Below are 19816 nucleotides of genomic sequence, written 5' to 3' on the forward strand. Positions count from 1 at the left end.
TTGTCTTTTAAAAGTATTAACTGTCTATAGAAACAGAACTTGGCAGAGAGAATTGAAAATGCCGGAACTCATCATTGTTAAAACGTTCCCATCAAAAAGAGTTTGTTTTGCTTTAATAATATTCTAACCAATGTTTGCCGCAAGGCTTTGTCATAATTGAAATCTATTGGATAAAAAGAATACTTTTCCGGTGCCATTCATTGTAGTAAAATTACTTTCGATCAATTATGATATCCAATCTTTCCTTTGACCGATATCCTTCAATTGTCTTCATATCTCCAAAGTAATAAGATTTCTTTACAATACGTGAGGTGAACTCATCATCCAATTTGCTTAAGAAAATTACCATACGTTTTTAAATTATACTTTACAATACAATACTAATTTAAAGAACTTTCGGCTTTTCTGTTGCGACCTTTTGAAAGTCTAGGAATTCAATACCTGATTAATATAAGTCTGAAAGAAAAAACAAAGATCGAGATTTCGACCTGGCTCTTAGCCTTTTTATGTTAAGATAAAATCTAATCACACTCACGCTTTTCTCTTGATAATCTGATTTCAATTGGTGATTCACTGATACTTGGCTTTAAGCGTTTTCATTCACTAAATTAACATACGTCAGCGAAATGAGAAAACAAGTTTACACTTGCCCGAACTAGTCCACCTCGTTGTTTTTTCAAACTCTGTTTATATTATGTACTGATTCTAGTAAAACCGCGGTCATTTCCTTTTGAAACATTTGTAATACAGTATCAACACGGCCCAACGTCATTATACTGATGCAATCTGAAATGATGTGGCAATTTCTAGAACGGTCCTTTTTCCGAATCTTGTAATGTTGTATTTAAAATAATACTTTGGCGGTTCCAAAAATATCTTGCTACTTGCCAGACGCTTTCAGCCTAGCTATATAAATTTTCCTGAAATGCATGAAACGTCGAAGGCAGGTTTTCTTTTTTTAACTGTCTGAGAGCTGACCGATCATGAGAGAGTGTAAAACTGACGTCAGCTAGCTTAAAGCAAGAAAAAGTAAATTTTGACAAACTGCCAAACAACGGTAATTTTCTTAGTTATGTTGTGGCCTATTATGGCATTTCAGTAAAAGGTTTTCAAGATAACCGATGATTTCTTCAGTTTTTCCTTTTCAGTGTAAGACAAGAGACAGAAATGTTGAGGTCAACTGGCGTGACGGCGACTTTAAGCGCTTCCTGTTATTTATGCCTCTCTTAACGGACAATCGTAATTCCGCAAAAGAAGTGAACAACAAAAATCTCAATCAATATTTGCTGCTTTCGTAAAAAGGTGGCCACAACTTTGTCGTTTGACAGGATTTCCTGAAAATAGCATCGTACTGACACATTCAGTACAGATTTATGTTCTGGAACTATATTTTACCCTACGCTCTGTTTACGCGATGTTTTCGTTTATCAGTAACGGAAGTAAACCCGTGTCGCCCCATTCTACTGATAAGAGCAGAGTTGTCCATTTCCTAGCTCCCACGGCCCCTCGACCTCTGAGCAGAGCTTTTATTTTTCAAGTTCCTTTATTAAGCTTCGACGTAAGACGCTAATTTATCTATGACATCATCGGGGTTCTCCCACTGCCGTGTACTTAGGACGGTGAAGAAATTACGGAAACGAACAGAATTGAAAGCAGTTCGCGATATGGACCGTCAAAATAAACAAAGCCTCAAATAAAACAAGGTATGCAGAGAATGCAGGTATATGACAGTCACCTGACTAAAGTCATCCACAACATTGACAATCTTGAAAGCTCAGTAAAGCAAAGCGATCGAGCCTGCCCAACGTAATCTGACGGCGTGCGACTTGTCATTTCCGATTTTTCACGGGCGAAGGCGGGCGAGAAGCAGCTCAGTGGGAGCAACGTAATAAGCAGACGGTGCTGACAACGCTGAAATGACATCCACTCTGATAACGTGACATCGCTTGCGGGACTTTTTTTTCCTCTTTTTGTGTCGACAGCAGATCGCTATGAGAACTTATCATACTGGGTGGAGTAGCGATTCCGGTCCGCGAACTTCTGCGGTCGCTTATAAACACGGTTTGTAGAGTTGTTGTTCATTCACTCAACGAAGCCAGCGGAGCAGAACTGAGCCGAGATCGTCAGCTAGCAGAAAGAACTTATTTATTTTGCCCAAGAAGGATTTACATTTAGGACAATCGAAACAAGATGTACAGAACGATTATTTTTCTCTGGTTATCGCTTGCCGTGCTAATTTTCACAAGGTGGGTGTAATATATAACAATTTCGTGTTATAAGTCTAAGAGACTATTCACGTGTCTCAGTTACGAGAACAATTTCGTGGGAGTGATGCTTAACTTACATTTTTAAGTTGAAATTTTTTCTTGCAGGGGAATTTTTGTAAAATTGCTTTCTCATCAATTTTATGTTTATCTTCCCAGAACGCTTGCGTTTCCCGCGGACATTGGCAAGATCTTAGTAAGTGCTTTGAATACAAAATATATTACGTCAGTTGACTCAATGTTTACAACGAAGATCTAAAGGTCACGCAATGCTTTTAAACAGAAATAAAAGGGAATTATGAAGACCAATATGAATTAAAAGTTCTTAATTCTTTCGAAAAACATACTTTTAAAACTCAAAATACGGCAGCTTATCGCACGTGCGAAACAAAGATAAATAGCTTATTTCCCGTGGGATAAACGGAATCCGGCCAAATTCGGGCAGATTCATTCATCGTGGAGGTTGGTTCTCTGGCGTGCTAAATTTGAATTGTCTAGACTATTCATATAAACAATAGCAAATAAACAATTATTGAGTAATAATAGTGGCAGTTAACCCCCAATATCAAACTAATTTTACTTCTCTGCTGTAATATTACAGAATTCACAACCAGGACAGACAACTTATACGCGGGCAGTGTGGTTATACTCAACAAATTCAAACGGATTTGTTCGAGTTAGAGGATCCCGTGTGGATAGCCTGGGAGTCAAAAACGACGAACGCAGTAAGTTTATTTCAAATCTTGCCTTGATACGGATGTGTAAATTTATCAGCAAAATCTAATATCGCAAGTTTCCATAAACTGACCTGCACCTAGACCACACAAGCAGATTTGACAAATCACTCATTCTCCAACCAAAAAAAAATTAGTCGTTTCATGTCGAATCGCAAAATGAACACCTGCATTCGACAAACAAAAACTCGTTTAATCAAGCAGATCGCTTGTAAAACTCGTTTTAACCTTTGAAACACGCCACTTTAACTGGCAGAACGTTTAAAGAAAAGAGCAGTGCTCGGTGCCGCGTTCGTTGTATCACTGTCTTCAAAGAACGATACCGACGGCTCTTTAATCTCGTTCAAATGAGACTGACTGCTCAAAATCTCTAATCTTCTCCGACAATTCTATTTCGGAAACTGCTTAATCATACACTTGGCTGTAGAATGATGAATACATCAAATCGCTTGACTAGTTAGGGCAGCTAAGTGTTACATTTTCAAGTGTTATAGAAGGCTCAATGTGTGCTAAGCTATGCGATTACTAAGTCAGTTATGAAACACGTGTACTTTACCGATTATTGAACAAAGTCGGCGGAATATCTTTGTACTGTAAACCGGGGCTTCTATTTCGCCGCGGACAACAATAGATATTTTTCCCGCCAAAAGCGGCTAAGATCGGAAAATTAAAGGTCGGAGGGAGGCGTCCCGACAATTGCCGACAAATGTGCAAATGTGAAGAATGAGGTGGATTTTAAATATTGACACCAAAGACAGTTTATCTTGTTAATGATACAAGGTGTCATTTGCAAATATTTGCACGAAAATCATTGCAGCGATTTAGTTTCAGACCGGACAATATCCTCTTCTACATTTCTGCATCGGAAAATCACGTCTTTTGAATGGGCCAGTCACCACAATACGCATAGTATTCTAGTCTAGCAATTTCCATTTGCTTTGCGTTTACCGGGGCTTTTAACTTTGCGGCCGCAGGGGTCCGACAGTAACTCTTTTCAACACTGACACACAAGGGATTAATTAGCCGTCATGTAATCGAGCTCTAATCAGTTTATGCTCGGCGCCTGCATTTTTCTGGACAAAACTGTCCCTCACAGCGCAGGTTGAACCCTCTGAACTGCCTGTGAAGGAGAATAATCAACGAGACGGGTATCAGAACGAGGATCGAGTTTTCAAGTCAGCGGAGCAATTCCCAAATTGACGAAGTGTTGGTACTTTAAATTCCTCGTAGCGACTTTTTATGGTCAGTGAATAAAACTATGTAAAAGTGTGAATTCACATTCAAATGAAGGCTGTTGGGCAGTACTTTTCGTGGTGCGGTTTCAACTTCTCAATCGTGGGAAAAAACCTTATGATATTACCATTTATGTGAAGGCCGTTGATTGCTCTTCGCCTCTCAAATTTTTCTCAACTGGAAAATTTGTCAGAAGTGTTTTTGACACTATCTGAGCTAATATAAGTAAAGCTCTGTTGTTGTTGTTTACATTAATGGCATTGTAGGAATTTCAGATATTTGTGGGTGAAGCAAACACTTTCTAAACATACACCCTTTTGTTTTACACTGTATGTTAACTCCTTTTACGGAGAATTATCTAGGCTTAAAAGACAAGAATGTTTGCGACATTCCATGGTTTGTTACGACAGTGTTTTCCCTGTTAACGTCGAAGCTAACCGGCTCAGCCCAAAAGGCTTTTGCTTTTGTTCATTGTTACCTTTTGTCTTCTTTCTTGGCGCAGGAAGTTCTATTAAACGAGTGGCTTAGAGAGATTAGACTAACAGGCGCAATATGCGACATGTCACGCTGTTCTGCGGCAAACATTAAAGACTGAGCTGCATTGCAGCGCTGTTGCTATGCGACACAACGCGGCCTCTAGCTACTTTAACGCTCGAAACGTGGCCGCGGAATCTCTTTACGGTGCATGGCCAAATTACCTTGTCAACTCAATTGAATTGACTGATAAAAACAAATATTCGTTCAGCTACTCCCCACCGACGTATCATCACAGTTTGTTCAGAAACTAACCCCCTTTTTCTGAATAGCTCTTTCACTAGCATCAAGAAATCGGAAGACTGCACTAACTTAAGAACTGCTCAATTGCACTGATTTGATTGGCCAGACAGACTTCATCCAAAAAAAAATCAGTTAGAACTAAGTGAGGCGTTAGGTGGTTAATATTTATTTTCCTGTTGTATTCGTTGTTTCCGCAGCTAAGCTACAGTTGGAGTCAAGTGTCTCAAAAGGTTCCGTTGTGGTCAGAATAAGATCCGTGAAGGAAAACACTTACCTCTGCGTGAATTCGGATGGCAATCTTACTGTAGAGGCAGGTATTTTAATGTTACATAACCGCCAAGCAAGCGTAACGAGTGGGAGGACTCGCGTACTCTCGGATGCTGGCGTGCGGCTAGCGTGGTTATTTTTAAGCAGCTTTTCCCTCGCCTTTGGCGATTCTTTGCTTGCCTGATTTGTAAGACGTCCTGAGATCGTACATTCTCTCTCCCGCCGGGATGGGGATCGGACACCGTCTCGAACCATCTGAAAAATGACGCTAGCTTTTTTAGACATTGTTTCAATGAGAAAACCTCAAATTCGCTTTGAAGCTTGCTTTAGTATCGCTCTACTCGAGTCTTGCATGTTATACAAAGCGGCGGAGACAGAGCGGAGAGAGCCGCGGGCGTTCTACTGGGCCGTAATCCCACGTAATCCGCAGCCTTCCGTTCGTTTATCCACTATAACGCATGGGTTCCTCGCGCTTACTTAACACGGCGGGGGGCGAACACGTGTCGCATCGATTTTTTACGCGTATCCCGGCGCTATTGACTATAAGCTTTTAAAAGTGTGTTTACAACTTTCAGTGACTTTAATGTTGCGGGGGGAATTAAAAAGAGCGGGTTTATATTAGAGGGGCTCAGCCGTAAACGTACGAAGGGCGACGCGACCGATGTAAATGTTAACAACTTGGCTACAAATTTATCCATCCACCTTCAAGGCATTAGAACAACAAACATAAAGAATACCAGACTGAATGTGGTGAACTTTATGATTTTACAAATGCACAACTTGTTCTTTTTGAGAACAGGCTGACTTTTAATTTCTACGGGTTTCTGCTCGCTAGTTCCGTGAATCACTACGCCTCAAGGGTTTTGCGCAAGCCCAAAGGCTCAAGCTCAAGCTCTTATGCCTACGTTTGCTGGGTGTCTTGTGCAGTGCTCCCGTTTAATATTTGATAAATGGCACTTTTGATTGTGTGACGTGCCACGGAGCATGAAAACTATTATGTCATTCTAAATTGGTGAGAGCTAAGAACTACTTAAGAGAGCAAAGAAATGCCGCCACATTTGGCAACACAGTAGGCTGCAGTAATGGCGACGTGTTTCCAGACTGGCGGCGGCTTGAGCATGTGGTGACCAGCCTGGCCAAAGCTATGAAAAGACAGTTAAAATCCTAAGTGAACCACAGCATCCTTTATTCAATGGGAGCCATTTAACCAAGATCGCCCTCCTGTGAAGACATTGTCTTCTTTTATGGCGGTTGTGTTTAGTATTTTCCAGAAGAGGGTGGGTGGATGTCTCGACGCCGTTTTCGCAGCACTCCCAAATGTTATTCGAATACCGGTATTTTACACACCTTTACCTAACCCGGTTGCTTTCTTTTTCTTCACAGGTTCATGGAAACATAATGAGCCGTTGCTTGTTCGCTGAAGGAATAAACTCTGGTTATACAACCTTTCAGTCGAAACACGATACAAATTGGTATCTTGGCTTCAAGCGTAGTGGAAGAGTCAAACAGCCACACAATACGACGATTTCGCAAAAAGCGGCAAGATTTTTACGTTACTTTTCATAGTTGTGAAAAAAAAAATTTAGGTTAGCATTACATAATGTACATGACTACTATTATTATATATTATATATTTATACAATATTATAGATATTTATTTGTACAAAACAGTCACGACTTGAACTATTTAATATCCTAGAGATCGAATTGAATTACGAAGGATAAATTTCGAAACAACATATTTATGTATAATATTTATATTTTGGATGGGAAATTTTTTCCTGTTATATAATTTATTCAAAACGACTGTTTTTTCAATATCTATTGTAAACTGACAACAATCGATACCGTGTATTGTGTTGGTATTTCATATTGACGACAATTTGTTGGCTGGTTTTCAAGTCTTGTATTGTTGGCTAGACGAACGTCTCGAGAAATCAGACGAATTTTGGCGGAACATCATTCCTTTCTTTCGTGTTGGCGCCAGTTTTGATGGCCTTACGTAAGTAATTAACATTTGAAAACATTTTTCGACGAAAGGAACGTGCAGAGAAGTTCAGATCCGTACGAGTTTCACGGGGAAGTGTCACGAAGATTTCGGGTGTCATTTCAATACTGATACCAATTGAAAACGTCTATTTACAGAACCTAAAAATAAATGGTCCATTTTTGCCATAATTTTAGCACCCAATGTACTAAAACTGTCCCGATCGTCTCTGGCTATAGATAAACTTGGTTGCATGGATTGCAACTTGAAAGACTCCGCGGTTATGCTAACTTTTTTCAAGTTCCGAGCTAGAACAGATCAGGAGTTTGGTTCCTTTCAAGACTTTCTCTCGATCTTTTAGAATTGTTTTGCAACTAAGCAAAGGTCAGTATTGTTACACCATTTTAACCAAAAATGTCAAAATCTCCGTGACACTTTAATTCCCTTTAACGGATGAGCAATATATAAGATCTTGTATAATTTATTATTTGTAAAAGGACATGCTGCCTAGTTTGGCACACGATTTTACCATGCAGCTGTTGTGAATGTAATAACATTATAGTAAAGCACTTTTTCTCTTGAACGGAGCAGAATTTTGCGAAATGTGTACAGTTTTTTCTAAAGATTTAATTTATTTGAAACAAAAACGCGCCAATGATAAAATTATTTATGATAATATTAATTACTAATGAGTTGAATAAAATTCAAGGTCGGAAGTAACTCGGCTAGGCCCAGTCAAAATTACCAGGTTAACACTCTAAGTCCAAATACTGATCATGGTCTAATTTCTCGTTACAATCTCACTACTTGATTAATCATTCAGGTTATTAGAATAAAGGAATTGATCAGCAAAATATGATGCCTTGATGTTGAAACAAATTCTCTCAACCAGTCTCATGAACTGTATGTGGAGACAGTAAAGAGAATTTGTAGGTTGATATTGGACGATGACTGATCAGCAGTTACGTCCGCCGTTGAGTTTTATACAACTGCCTCAGGAGTTTATTTAAAATCAGGTGTGCAAAATGCCAATAAACGTTACAAGAATTTTCAATTTGTTGTCCTTTAATAATGTTATGCCTCTTGAGCTGCCTCGTTCCCAGATGTCTCTCTCTCTGCGCGCAAAGGACGGTCCCTCGCGCTTTGTCACCAGTCGCTCGCGTTTCGCGCTCGCCTTTGACCAAAATGCGAAACGAAGCGCCTGAGGAGGAGGCAGCCTATTGAGATAAAAGGAACGAACAAAGCAGGAGGGTCTCCAAATAGCAGGTGATGAACAAATATAACGACAATTTTAGCTAATTCAAAACTCCATTTAAGGCCATGCACGTAATCTGCTTAATTTTACTTACTTTATTGAATATTGCGATTACTTTGAAAAGCCAGAATTTGGAAAGTAATAAAGTTATTATTATTATTATTATTATTATTATTATTATTATTATTATTATTATTATTATTATTATAACTGCTATTTTCTAGAAGGTTAACACTTGTTTCCATCTATCAAACTGGCCTTAACTTGGGCATTCACCAATAAATTACTTGAAGTAAAACTTATTTCAAACTTGAGCATGAAAACAAAGGAAACAAAGCAGAGTAGTTGAATGTAAATATATGAAACATATTTTGAACTGCGGATGAAAGATTAAATAGAAGAAAGATCCTCGCAGTTAGTACGCAACTTAAAAGCAGTTGCGAGGATCTTTCTTCTATTTGATCTTTCATCCGCAGTTCAAAATATATGTTTCATATATTTACTTCATCTATTCATCCTTCACGGGCATATTACGAACTCACAATATGACCAGCTCCCAGTTGGCTTGATAGCTCAGTTGGTAGAGCACTGCACCGGCATCGCAGAGGTCATGGGTTCGAAGCCCGTTCAAGCCTGAATTTTTTTCAGGTTTTCTTTTCGCAACTGCTTAAGTTGCGTACTGCGAGGATCTTTCTTCTATTTGAAAACAGAGTAGTATAAGCCTCGAACCCGAGTGGTTTGCCTCATTTCTTTCTATCCACAAACCACTACGAACGTCAACAGGTCGGACTAGCTGCAGGCCGAGGATTGTAATTTTTAACCAGGACGTATTTATCACCTGTCACAATAAATGAAAACTAACCGTTTTCAAATCAGCACTTAACCCTAAATACTGTAGATAGGTGCTAAACCCTAAAATGCTGTTCCTTGCCTGACTGGAGCTCAGTTCTCTGCTAAACATGGGGTTCTGGGATGCTTACCATTTGCATGGAAAACCCGGAGATTCCAGTTGAAAATCAAATGGTACGCATCATTCTATTTGGAGTACTTCTGAAATTATGGGCTTCTGGTGAAAGTGGTTCATTTTTATTACCCCTTTTGGGATTTACAGCTGATGTTCATACATTTCGCATGTTATCCATCTTCTGTTAAGACAAGCTACATCATTTCGTATTTATGCCGAAAATTTCCATCCGGGTGGTTTGCGTAAATGGTAAGCACCCCTGTCGGTCCTTTGAGGATTACGATTACCACGTTGTGTAAACATCATAAGATGTCCAAGGTCAGTTTGAGACGACGTCGCCATTTTGAATACAGAACGACCTTGGAGGCGAGGTTCCCAAATTACTTTCACTTTCTTTCTAAAAGAAGAATACTATGAAACGTTTGTGACAAGTTCCCCGATCCCTACGACCGTAAGGCGGGTAATCATGATGCAAGTTCGCGCAGAAACGGTACACTCATGGGTAGAGTAAGGAGCTGGTGCAGTTAAAATAGGGAGCTTAAGCAGCGACGACGGCAACGGCAACGAAAACGTCACCTGAAAATATAACTTTATTTCATTTGTGTTACTTCGCGACTATTTCAAGTCGCTCAACTTGTAGTTATAGAGAAACGGCGAGCTATCCAGGAACCAAATTGGTAGGAGTAGCGTTCAAGTTAAGAAAGAAAATGACAAATTCACCGTCGTGTGTTCACGTTCTCCAAAAAACCTAGAATTTCGTCATTTCACGTTGTTGTTTTGCAGAGCTGAGGACGGCAAAAAAATGTACCAAAATGTAAAACGCACGTGCAAAGCGATTGTTTTTGCTCATTAAAGCTTGGTTTACACGACGACGCAAGCATAAGCATAAGCACAAGCACAAACACAAGGATGTTTACACGTGCGATAAGCATAAGCATAAGGTGACATACGCAAGCGCAGAAGCATAAAAATTTGCTGCCGCCATTTTGCAAATGGCAACGCATGAGTAACTAGAGTGTACGCTGACAACTTGTCACTGTGTTTCAGCTAATTTCCTTGCACTTGTGCTTATGCTTGCGTCGCACCGGTTTACACGTAGGTGTCTTGTGCTTGTGCTTATGCTTATGCTTGCGTCGTACGTGTAAACCAAGCTTAAACCTATGGTTTTGTGGCGTTGTCGTCGCTATCCTGTTCCCTCGGCCCTCCCTCATTCTATTCCATGTGTTTTCTTCTACTTTATTTGGTTTGACAATCAGAAACATGACAGGCTTAGCATTGAATGGGATATTTTCCATTCAGTGCTTTGTTGGATGTTGCTGATGAACGCGTCCCTTGACAAAGCGCCAACGCGCCAGTTTAGTGCTATTTCAACGCGATGTTTTCAAAACATGATTTAAAATTGATTCAATCTGGCGCAAAAGTGTGCCTTGTTGCAAAACCGTTATTGAAATTACCACGCTCAAAATTATTTCAACAATGACCGGGTTATCGCACTAAATTACGTCTTAATCGAACTGAAATCGTTGCTGGTTACCGAGCTAGTGGAATTTCCATCAAAATCATTCGGCACCTGTGTAAAAGGGTCACTTTGAGGGAATCTCTTTTTGATAAGTTGTCTTTTACCTCGAAGATCCTTGAGAGACATTAAGGACCTTCAGATTTAACTACGAGCACGGCTTTTCAAATCTAGTTTGCGTGGTTTAGATAACCGCATGTCACACCAATCTTGTTTCTTAAGGTCTTCGTATCTGTTGGTAAACGACGGGAAGTAGCGAGTGTTCTGGGGATGTGACTGATTTAAAATTTGAAAGTCGTACTCGTACTCAATCTCGTTTTCGTACTTTGATCTGAAGGTCCCTATTAAAAGTCAGTAAGAAGCTGATAATGTGTTCGCAGAGTTTAATGGTTTTTGACGTATAAAATTTGTACTTACAAAAATCTTGGTGAAAATGAACAAAAAAATCCCACCAGTGCTTCCTCATAACGGAATCAATTTTTTTTGACGCATTCGCGCATTCAAGGTAAAATTTTGACTTTGTAAGTATAGCACAGGGAAGACAGCGTCCTATTATAGCGAGCTCATTAATTAACACTTTCCCTCCCAAAACACATGCAATCTAATATTTTTACTGAGTAAAATTTGAGCAAACTAGAAGCACCAGAGGAAAGCACTATTCAGTAGCTTTCATTTGGATGGTCATACATGAGGACTTCATCCACAGATTCAAAAGTTTGAGGTATTTTCTACGATACAACTGATCTAAGGAGAGTACTGTTTACAGTTAATAAGCCATACTTGAGGCGTTTGACCAGTTTGCGTGCATGATTTAAATTTTTAGGAAGGAAAGAGTTAATTTTAATTTAAAAAAGAAAAAAAAATCGCTTATTTTTAATACAAAAACAATTGTCTCCACCGTGAATAAAATCTTTTACGGAACATGCATTTCATAAGTCCGTGGAGATATCAAGATCTAAAATTAAAACAAGGTATAAAAGCTATCTTAAATAAATTTCTGTGAAATTCAACTTTCATTAACGTACATTAAATGTATTGTCAAGAGCGGCCCTTCGATTCTTATACAAAAGACCGCTGGTCCGAGTTCGCTTTCTCACCCTGTCAACCCAGTGAACAACTAACCGTATTAACGGCCAATAATTTACCGTAACCTTGGTACAATCTTAGTATATACACTGTTACGACTTGTCTGGCACTAAAGTACTCTTTTATGTACCAAAAGAGAACAAAAATAGCAACGGTATATCAATTAATCAATTACTAATTCAAAATAGAACAAAATGGAATTATTAATATAGTGACCGAAAAAATCCCAGAAATTTGTTTCACGGCCCTTCCTAATTATGTTTATTGTACTGTGTTTAAAGATATTTGCTTTCAGAGGCAACCAACATCGATTGAAATAAACTTAGTTGGTAATTCGTAAAGAATCAGGACTGTCTTGTTCAAAACCAGTTAAACCGATCTATCTGATCCAGGATTAAATTTTGATTAAAATCGCAAATCAATTAAGATTTCTTAATTTTTCCTTTCAATTTCGTTTTTTTTTTATCTTTGGGAAACATTTCTAAAGAGAGGGAAAAGAGTTGACCAACTTTTTTTGGTTGCCTAAAAAAAAGTTGCACAAGGTCATTAAAATTTTACACTTTTATGTTGTCAATGACGGACAATATGGTCCACTGCAAAAAGATAGTTTGGTTTCCTATCAAAAAGAAGTCTTATTTGGTTCGTCAGCTCTTAAAATATATCATGCACTAACATAATAAAACGATCGACCTACAGCACCGAGGCAGTCTAATCATTGTTTATTGTTATTTATCCTGACTTGCCAATCTAGTTGTCTACTTCGACCCCTGCCTTTCTACTGAATGCAAGTCAATCAAAAGTCGATAATCACAAGTTATGGACCTCTGGCGACATCTACCATTTCTCTTAATTAGGAGAAATAATTCAATTAATTGTCTTCAGCTGGGCTGCTGATAGAAATAATTGTGCCAAAATATTTACTTCTCGGTGTGAAGAAGAAATTATCCAATTCTAGCGAAATTCTAACTTCCTGTGATAATTGCTCAAAGCAGTGTTTTCGCTGTTCTAATAGAAATATGCTAATTTAAAATGGAATAATTTTTTTGCCGTAATTTACCAACCTGAAGCGACCTTCGAAAGCGTCAAAGTACGCCGCGATAATTGTGCGATAATTCGGCACTGTTTCGCGCCAAGCACTAATAAATAAGAACAAAAATATTTCAAAGTAATATTTACAATAGGCATTGGCCTTTTGTTATTTTTAACGTATAAAATTATACGACATGCAGTCGCGGTACAACTGCTTGCCGCACAGCGGATTCACACTTTTGAAGGGTTCCTCACAGGCGCGTCATATTAAGCGGGCTTCTTACGCACCCCGTCATTTTGTTCCAAACGTGTTAAGGTCCCTGTGTCTCATTTCTTGAAGGCCTCCACGCAAATGTGTCAGCGGCATAACTTGGTATTTAATATCACTGCATATAAGCTTCATTCAACCATGCTGATCGAAGTAGCTCTCGGACCTTCACCAGCAAAACAGTCTAGCAAACCAAGCGCTTCGAAAAGCTTAACAACTTTGTTCTCAATATTTTTAGCCGTCTCTTTTTATTCTTCCAACGCTTTCCATGTCTTATTGTATCGCGTACGAGGTCACCGCTCGTACTGACAAGTTAGTGTGGATAGAATTGAAAAGGACGGTGACAATTTGTGTTGAATCATTCTTCACTCTCTCGCTGCCCTCTTCAGCTAACAGTCCACACTAAGGGTATTGGGCGAGGATTTAGGTCGGTCGGGATCAGTGAGAGTCAGTGTAGCGGGCTTCTCGTTATTGACATTCTCTAGATTTTCATCCTTTGCAATTTCATGGTCTCCGTTCTCACCTGCCTCAAGCGCGGCCTCTGCTCTCTGTTCCTCGTACCGTTTCGCCTGCTGATACCACAACATGGCGACCACCGACTCAAGCCCCTGATGCGCTAGCGTGTTATCCTCGACTTGCTTTTCAATCCATCCATGACCTTTGCCTTTTTCTGAATTCAGTTGCTGATAGGTATGCAGTCTGCCTCGCGTACAATCTTGTAACCTCTTTTTGAGCAAATAAATCCTTATGGCCTTTTGAATCCTGACCGCCGCCTTGATCTCGTGTTTATGCTGCTCTTCAAGCGAGCTGACCGTTTCCTCCTTCTTGCGCATGTTCTGGAACCGCTCTTCTAAACGGCTCACCAACATTGCCAAGTCTTCCTCTTCGTGTCCGTCCAAGCCGCCGATGGCCCGCCTGACAAGTGCCTGCATAAGATCTAAACAATAGATACGATTGCCCGCCTTTATAGGTACCTGTAGCGAGCCAAATAGGTGTCTATTAGGTTTTGGAATCTGTAACGGCGGCTCCAAAGCGTCTAAAAAGTCACTGAGTTTATTTAGAGGAATATAATGCGTGGCTTTAGGATCATAGTCCTCCCAGACTTGAATAAATGTCTCTAGATCGTCATCCGATACACCAATCTCTTCCTGCTGTTGCGCCTCGTTGAAATTCTCTAAAATAACAGCTATGTACATGTTGATGATGATCAGAAAAATGATGAGGATATAACTAACGAAGAAAAACACAGCGAGAATTCTGTTACCGCAGTCACCGTTGGGACCACCATTATTTAATGTAGTATTGCAATCCGGTGGGGTCACCATTAGCGGGTCAAGGATCGTGTTCCATCCCGCGGCAGTCCCGACCCGAAATAACAGAAGCATGGAGTTTCCAAACGTCTCAAAATTCACCACGTCCGTGATTCCGTTGGTCTTTTTCACGTAACCGAACGACGACATACCGATGATGGCATAGATGAAGATAATTAGACATAACAGCATGGCGATGTTGACCAGACCCGGGAGTGACTTGACAAGCGCAAACAGCAACCGTCGAACTCCTTTGGCGCCTTCAAAGAAGCGGAGTAATCTCCCGAGTCGGAATACTCTGACGACTCGGAGAAGCCCTGGGGAGAAAATCATGTCCTTCTGTAGAACGTCTTCCACAATGATGCCTAAAGACGGAGGAAGAGGGAGAAGAGTAAGGCCATTAATGATACAATCTGAACTTCGGGTATTATCGTCTAGCAAGGCTGAAAAAGGCGAGCAAACAACAACAGCAACAACAAACACTTGAATCGCTTTCCACTACTCTTTTGCTGTTGTTCTGTTGTTGTTGTTGTTGTTGTTGTTGTTTTCCTTCGCTCGTTTCTTTTCGTTCAGCTTACCTGTTCATACTGCAGCATTCAAACTAATTACAAATAAAAATAAAAAGTAGAGTGTGTGGATGGGTTGTTATCTAGGTACCTTTTAATAGTGCAATGTAAGTTACTTTTGTGGTGAAATGTGAGTAATGTCAGTAACATAATTGTATACAGCTGTTTCGACAAAGGTTGTCCAAAAAAAAAAAAAAAGCGTAAAAGCGTACGCGACAATGCCGAAAGGTAGTCTGGCAAATACCTAATAAATGTCAATAAAAGCTCAGAATCCATAATGCCTCGAACGTACAGCAAAGACTTGAGGGCGGATTATATGAATTCTGAGCTTTTAATGACATTTATTGGGTATTTGCCAGACTACCTTTGGCATTGTTACGCTTTTTTTGGACAACCTTTGTCGAAACAGCTGTATATATAAAAACAACAACAACAACAACAAACACTAGAAAGGGTAGCTCAGTCCGCTTTAAGGCTGATATCCACAGGTACACTGCGTAATTAACCTTAGCTAACTTACAAATATTTAAAATTAAGATGCAAAACTACCTATATAATAGAAATAGTAAAAAGCTCCAAAACATATAAAAAAGATGAAGATTAAGCGTTACGTGCATGGCGAAAGTCGACAGATTAACACGGTTGTTTTGCTTCTTAACTTTGAAACTCTATAGAGCGACTTTTAAATGAGTATAGTAGAACCAAAACAAAGTAATTCTCTGGCCAATCACATCAGGCGCAAACAGCGCCATGGACCAATCAGAACTCGAAGCAAATACATGTAGCCGGCGCCAAGCGCGGGAAAACACGTGCAAGCAAGACATGATTAGTTTCGGATTCCTGCCTTCTCATTGGTTGAGAAAGTGGCGCGCACTTTTGCAACCAATCAAAATGCGAAGTAAAGCAAAACCAAAGCACACGCGAATTACATTCGACGCTCAGTCAAAAGCCGTTCTAAAATCCCGCTCAAAAATGAAGACAGATTACTCGCCATACAGGACTTACCGACAATTGAAAAGACAACGATAGTGAAGTCAAACACATTCCATCCCAGTTTGAAGTAGTCAAAGCGCATTGCGATAAGCCGAATGACAGCTTCTATAATGAAGATCCCGGTGAAGATGTAGTTTAGGTATCGTGATGGCCCGCGAAACGAGCTCTGGTCAAGGAAAACTCCTTCAATAAACAACTTAAAATAAGTAATAAATGAAAAATATAAAGGCGAGGGTCAGACTCCGTTATACAAACTGCATGGGTGTGTGCGTCCCCATGTGGGTATGGTTTTTAACCTGTTTTGATCTGACAATATATATCAGTTTAAGAGTTAGGTCTTAAAATGGATATTCCTCCAGTTTAGAGCTCAGTATCGCGTTTCTCGAAACTCCCAAACATTTCGGGCCCAATAAACTATCTTACGAGCACAATTTTCATTACTAGAAATTTAAATTTTAGTAATTCTTAAGGACGGTGCCTACTTTTGTCACTGCGCATACGATCTGCGCATCTCAAGATACTCGGGTTTCCTGTGGGTGATGCCTACTAAAACAGGGATATTTTTGCACGGTTAAAGCTATGCGGAGAAAGCAGAACTTAGCAAGTGCTCTTGGTATTCAAAAAGAAAATTGGGGTAACCATGCATTTTTCAGAGATATAAAGCTTCAATTTTGGAAAAAAAATGCCATACATTGCTTTATTTTTGGGCGCTTTTAAGAAATATTGTTGCTTAATTATCTCTAAAAAATGCATGGTTACCCCCAGTTTTCTTTTTGGATTCCAATAGCCCTTGCTGAGATCTTCTTTTCCCGCGTAGTCAAAAACTGCGCAAAAATACCTCTGTATTAGTAGGCACCGCCCATAAAGGAGAAACGTTGAACTTTACAAGATTGAGAAACAAACTGGGTCAAGTTGAACGTAAAACTACACCAGGCTGATTTAGCAACAGAACGGGAACGTCGTTTGAGGACGTGAGAGCGCGCGGAATAGCCTGGACGCGAGTCTATTTAACAAATAGATTCCAGTTTGCTGTGCGTCTGTACTCTGATAACGCACAGATGACGTCAAAACGTGGTGAGAACAAAGAAGTACGCTACGAGCCGCAGGCGAGTAGCGTGACTGATGTTCTCACCACGTTTTGACGTCCTCTGTGCGTTATCAGAGTACAGACCCACGGCAAAATGGAATCTATTTGTTTTATACAATAACCAAGACATTTCAACACATTTCGTGAGCGAGCATCACGTTGCCTGAGCTGAGTCAAAAACTTTCCAGCAAACTCAGCTTTAGACTACTACACACACGCAATTGTGATCGTCTAAATTAGAGTATAATCCGAAAGAATTTCACTAACAATATTTTCAAAACTAACCTTTATTCCAGAAGGAAATCCTGACCCCAAAATATTACAGCGCTAGCATGTTAGTCGCTTCACTGCGATTTGTAATCGATTACTCGCCATTATCGGATTTCTATCGGGGACATATTTCGACAAATATTTGCTTCCTTTTCACGTCACAACAAAGTTCTAGTTTTTTTATCCTGGTTGAGGTCACTCTCAACGGTCTTTTTCCAATTTTTTATTGGGCAGTTTTCCTTTCCTGCGAAAATTTGCCTGTGTTTGTCCGCTACTCGCAAAAACAGTTTGCAAAACTTTGTTGACCAGTCACTCTGGCTGGACTCTAGACTCTGATCACGTGCGCCGGTCACACCACTCGATGACGTCAACCGTGCGTCTATACTCTAATCACAAACTCCTCTAGACCAATCAAAACGCGAGTTTTACACAGTTCATTGTATAATTCGACTATCTTATGGGCATTCTTGATGCGCGCGCCGTTGTCAACTGACGTTCCCGTTCTGTTGCAAAATAAGCCTGCGAAAGAAAACGGACTTCAAAAAAACTTCTGGGTCCCGTGAACACTTCGCAGTTTTTTGAGATACGGACCCCGGGTCATGAAAATAAATAGTGAAAACAAACATAACTACATAGTTTGGTCTGAAAATGGGAAAGAGTTACAAGCAGCACGCCGCACACTTTTGTGCTACCACAATTTTGAGGAGTGCCGCACACTTGAGGAAAGAGCTGAGCAAACTGCCCCGCGAGGCGATTAGCTCAGTTGTTTCATCACGTGTGCGGTTGAGTTTTCGTGAGTTTTTCGCCTCGCAAGGCCGTGAGTAAAATATCTGTCATGTTTGATATTTGAGATTTCGCCTCGCAAGGCGAAATTCTCACGAAAAATCAACCGCACACTTGAGGAAACACTGAGCGGAGCTGATTGCCTCGCGATGCCTCGCAAGGCAGTTTGCTCAGCTCTTTCCTCAAGTGTGTGGCAAGCTTAAGGCAATACTAATTGAGATTTTTTTATTGGTAGAAAGGATATTCAGCGCGTCAGTAAAACTTTCCGATTGGTTGTTGTGTTCCATCATCATCGTCACCATGTTCGTGAGAATAACTGACATGATAAACACTTCAAACTTCTTTTGCAGAATCAAGTCGAACAGCCACGCACGGAATTTATTCTAAGGAGAAACAAGAGCGGCAAAGAATTGTAAAAAAAAAACGATGCACTTTAACCAGTTACGGCGAAAGGCTTAAGTCAGAAAGCGAAACGCGAAACTGAATTAAAAGTCTCATCACTCAGCTAAAAGCTATAATTCAAGACACTATATTTTTGAGACACTTATACTCTTGTTCCCAAGTTCCGCTCACCCATCTGAAAGTTGTTTATGGCAATTTTGATAGCAAATCTTGTAAACCAACATTAAAAAAGAGAAGGAAGACGACCTCAGTCCCAACAAAATGTGCCTGATAATGGGGGTCATATTACTGCGTCATAACTGATCAAGAAAACGAAAGGCAATGGAGAGGACATTTTCAGGCGGGCATTTTCGTTGTAATTTTATGCCTGTGACATACTGAGCATCTGGAATTTTCGCGACCCCAAACTGTTCATACTATTGGTGAAGTAGGTGAATTTTACTTACTTTGGGCCTCTTGAATTGTTTCCGCGGTTTTCTATAGTAAGTCTTTTTGATGGTGTTCACCCAACTTCTCTGGCCTGCTGTCAAAAACATTCCAAGGGCGCCACTGTCTTCATACTGCAAGAACATTAAAACGACCGATCGATCGATCGATCGATCGATCAATCAATCAATCAATCAATCAATCAATCAATCAATCAATCAATCAATCAATCAAGCAAGCAAGCAAGCAAGCAAGCAAGCAAGCAGTCGGTCAGTCAGTCAATCACTCAATCAATGATCAATGAATGAATGATCGATCAATCAATCAATCGATCAATCAATCAATCAAGCAAGCAAGCAGTCGGTCAGCCGGTCAGTCAGTCAGTCAATCAATCAGTCAATCGCTCAATCAATGATCAATGAATGAATGATGGATCAATCAATCAATCAATCAATCAATCAATCAATCAAGCAAGCAAGCAGTCGGTCAGTCAGTCAGTCAATGATCAATGAATGAATGATCGATCAATCAATCAATCAATCAATCAATCAATCAATCAATCAATCAATCAGTCAGTCAGTCAGTCAGTCAGTCAGTCA

The 19816-nt window shown here is 39.9% G+C and overlaps 2 protein-coding genes across 4 annotated transcripts in view; one reads left to right on the forward strand and one right to left on the reverse strand.

The window, feature by feature from the left end:
- The first annotated feature begins 1565 nt into the window (after positions 1–1565).
- LOC146473277 (fibroblast growth factor 2-like) lies at positions 1566–8316 on the forward strand. The gene is made up of 5 exons (XM_085118492.1): positions 1566–2246; positions 2424–2460; positions 2866–2989; positions 5206–5318; positions 6659–8316. Exons 1-5 carry the CDS (start codon positions 2191–2193, stop codon positions 6839–6841), a joined length of 513 nt encoding a protein of 170 aa, XP_084974618.1. The 5' UTR covers positions 1566–2190; the 3' UTR covers positions 6842–8316.
- Positions 8317–11365: 3049 nt separating this feature from the next.
- LOC146473278 (sodium channel protein 1 brain-like) overlaps positions 11366–19816 on the reverse strand; it is a 53919-nt gene continuing 45468 nt past the window's right edge. For all 3 annotated transcript variants that reach the window (XM_085118494.1, XM_085118496.1, XM_085118495.1), the window contains 4 exons: positions 19238–19351; positions 18634–18772; positions 16262–16393; positions 11366–15055 (listed from right to left, as the gene is read on the reverse strand). In XM_085118494.1, the coding sequence (XP_084974620.1) occupies positions 13770–15055; positions 16262–16393; positions 18634–18772; positions 19238–19351 (1671 nt within the window). In that variant the 3' untranslated portion in view covers positions 11366–13769. The remainder of the gene's footprint in view (positions 15056–16261; positions 16394–18633; positions 18773–19237; positions 19352–19816) is intronic.

This window comes from Pavona decussata, unplaced genomic scaffold, assembly GCF_977016875.1.
Source record: "Pavona decussata unplaced genomic scaffold, jaPavDecu1.1 SCAFFOLD_94, whole genome shotgun sequence".
Taxonomy (NCBI): Eukaryota; Metazoa; Cnidaria; class Anthozoa; order Scleractinia; family Agariciidae; genus Pavona; species Pavona decussata.

Coding starts and splice junctions, on each gene's coding strand:
- LOC146473277 (XM_085118492.1), top strand. CDS start 2,191: ATGTACAGAACGATTATTTTTCTCTGGTTATCGCTTGCCGTGCTAATT. Junction 2,247..2,423: donor GCCGTGCTAATTTTCACAAG/GTGGGTGTAATA, acceptor TTATCTTCCCAG/AACGCTTGCGTTTCCCGCGG. Junction 5,319..6,658: donor ATGGCAATCTTACTGTAGAG/GCAGGTATTTTA, acceptor TTTTCTTCACAG/GTTCATGGAAACATAATGAG.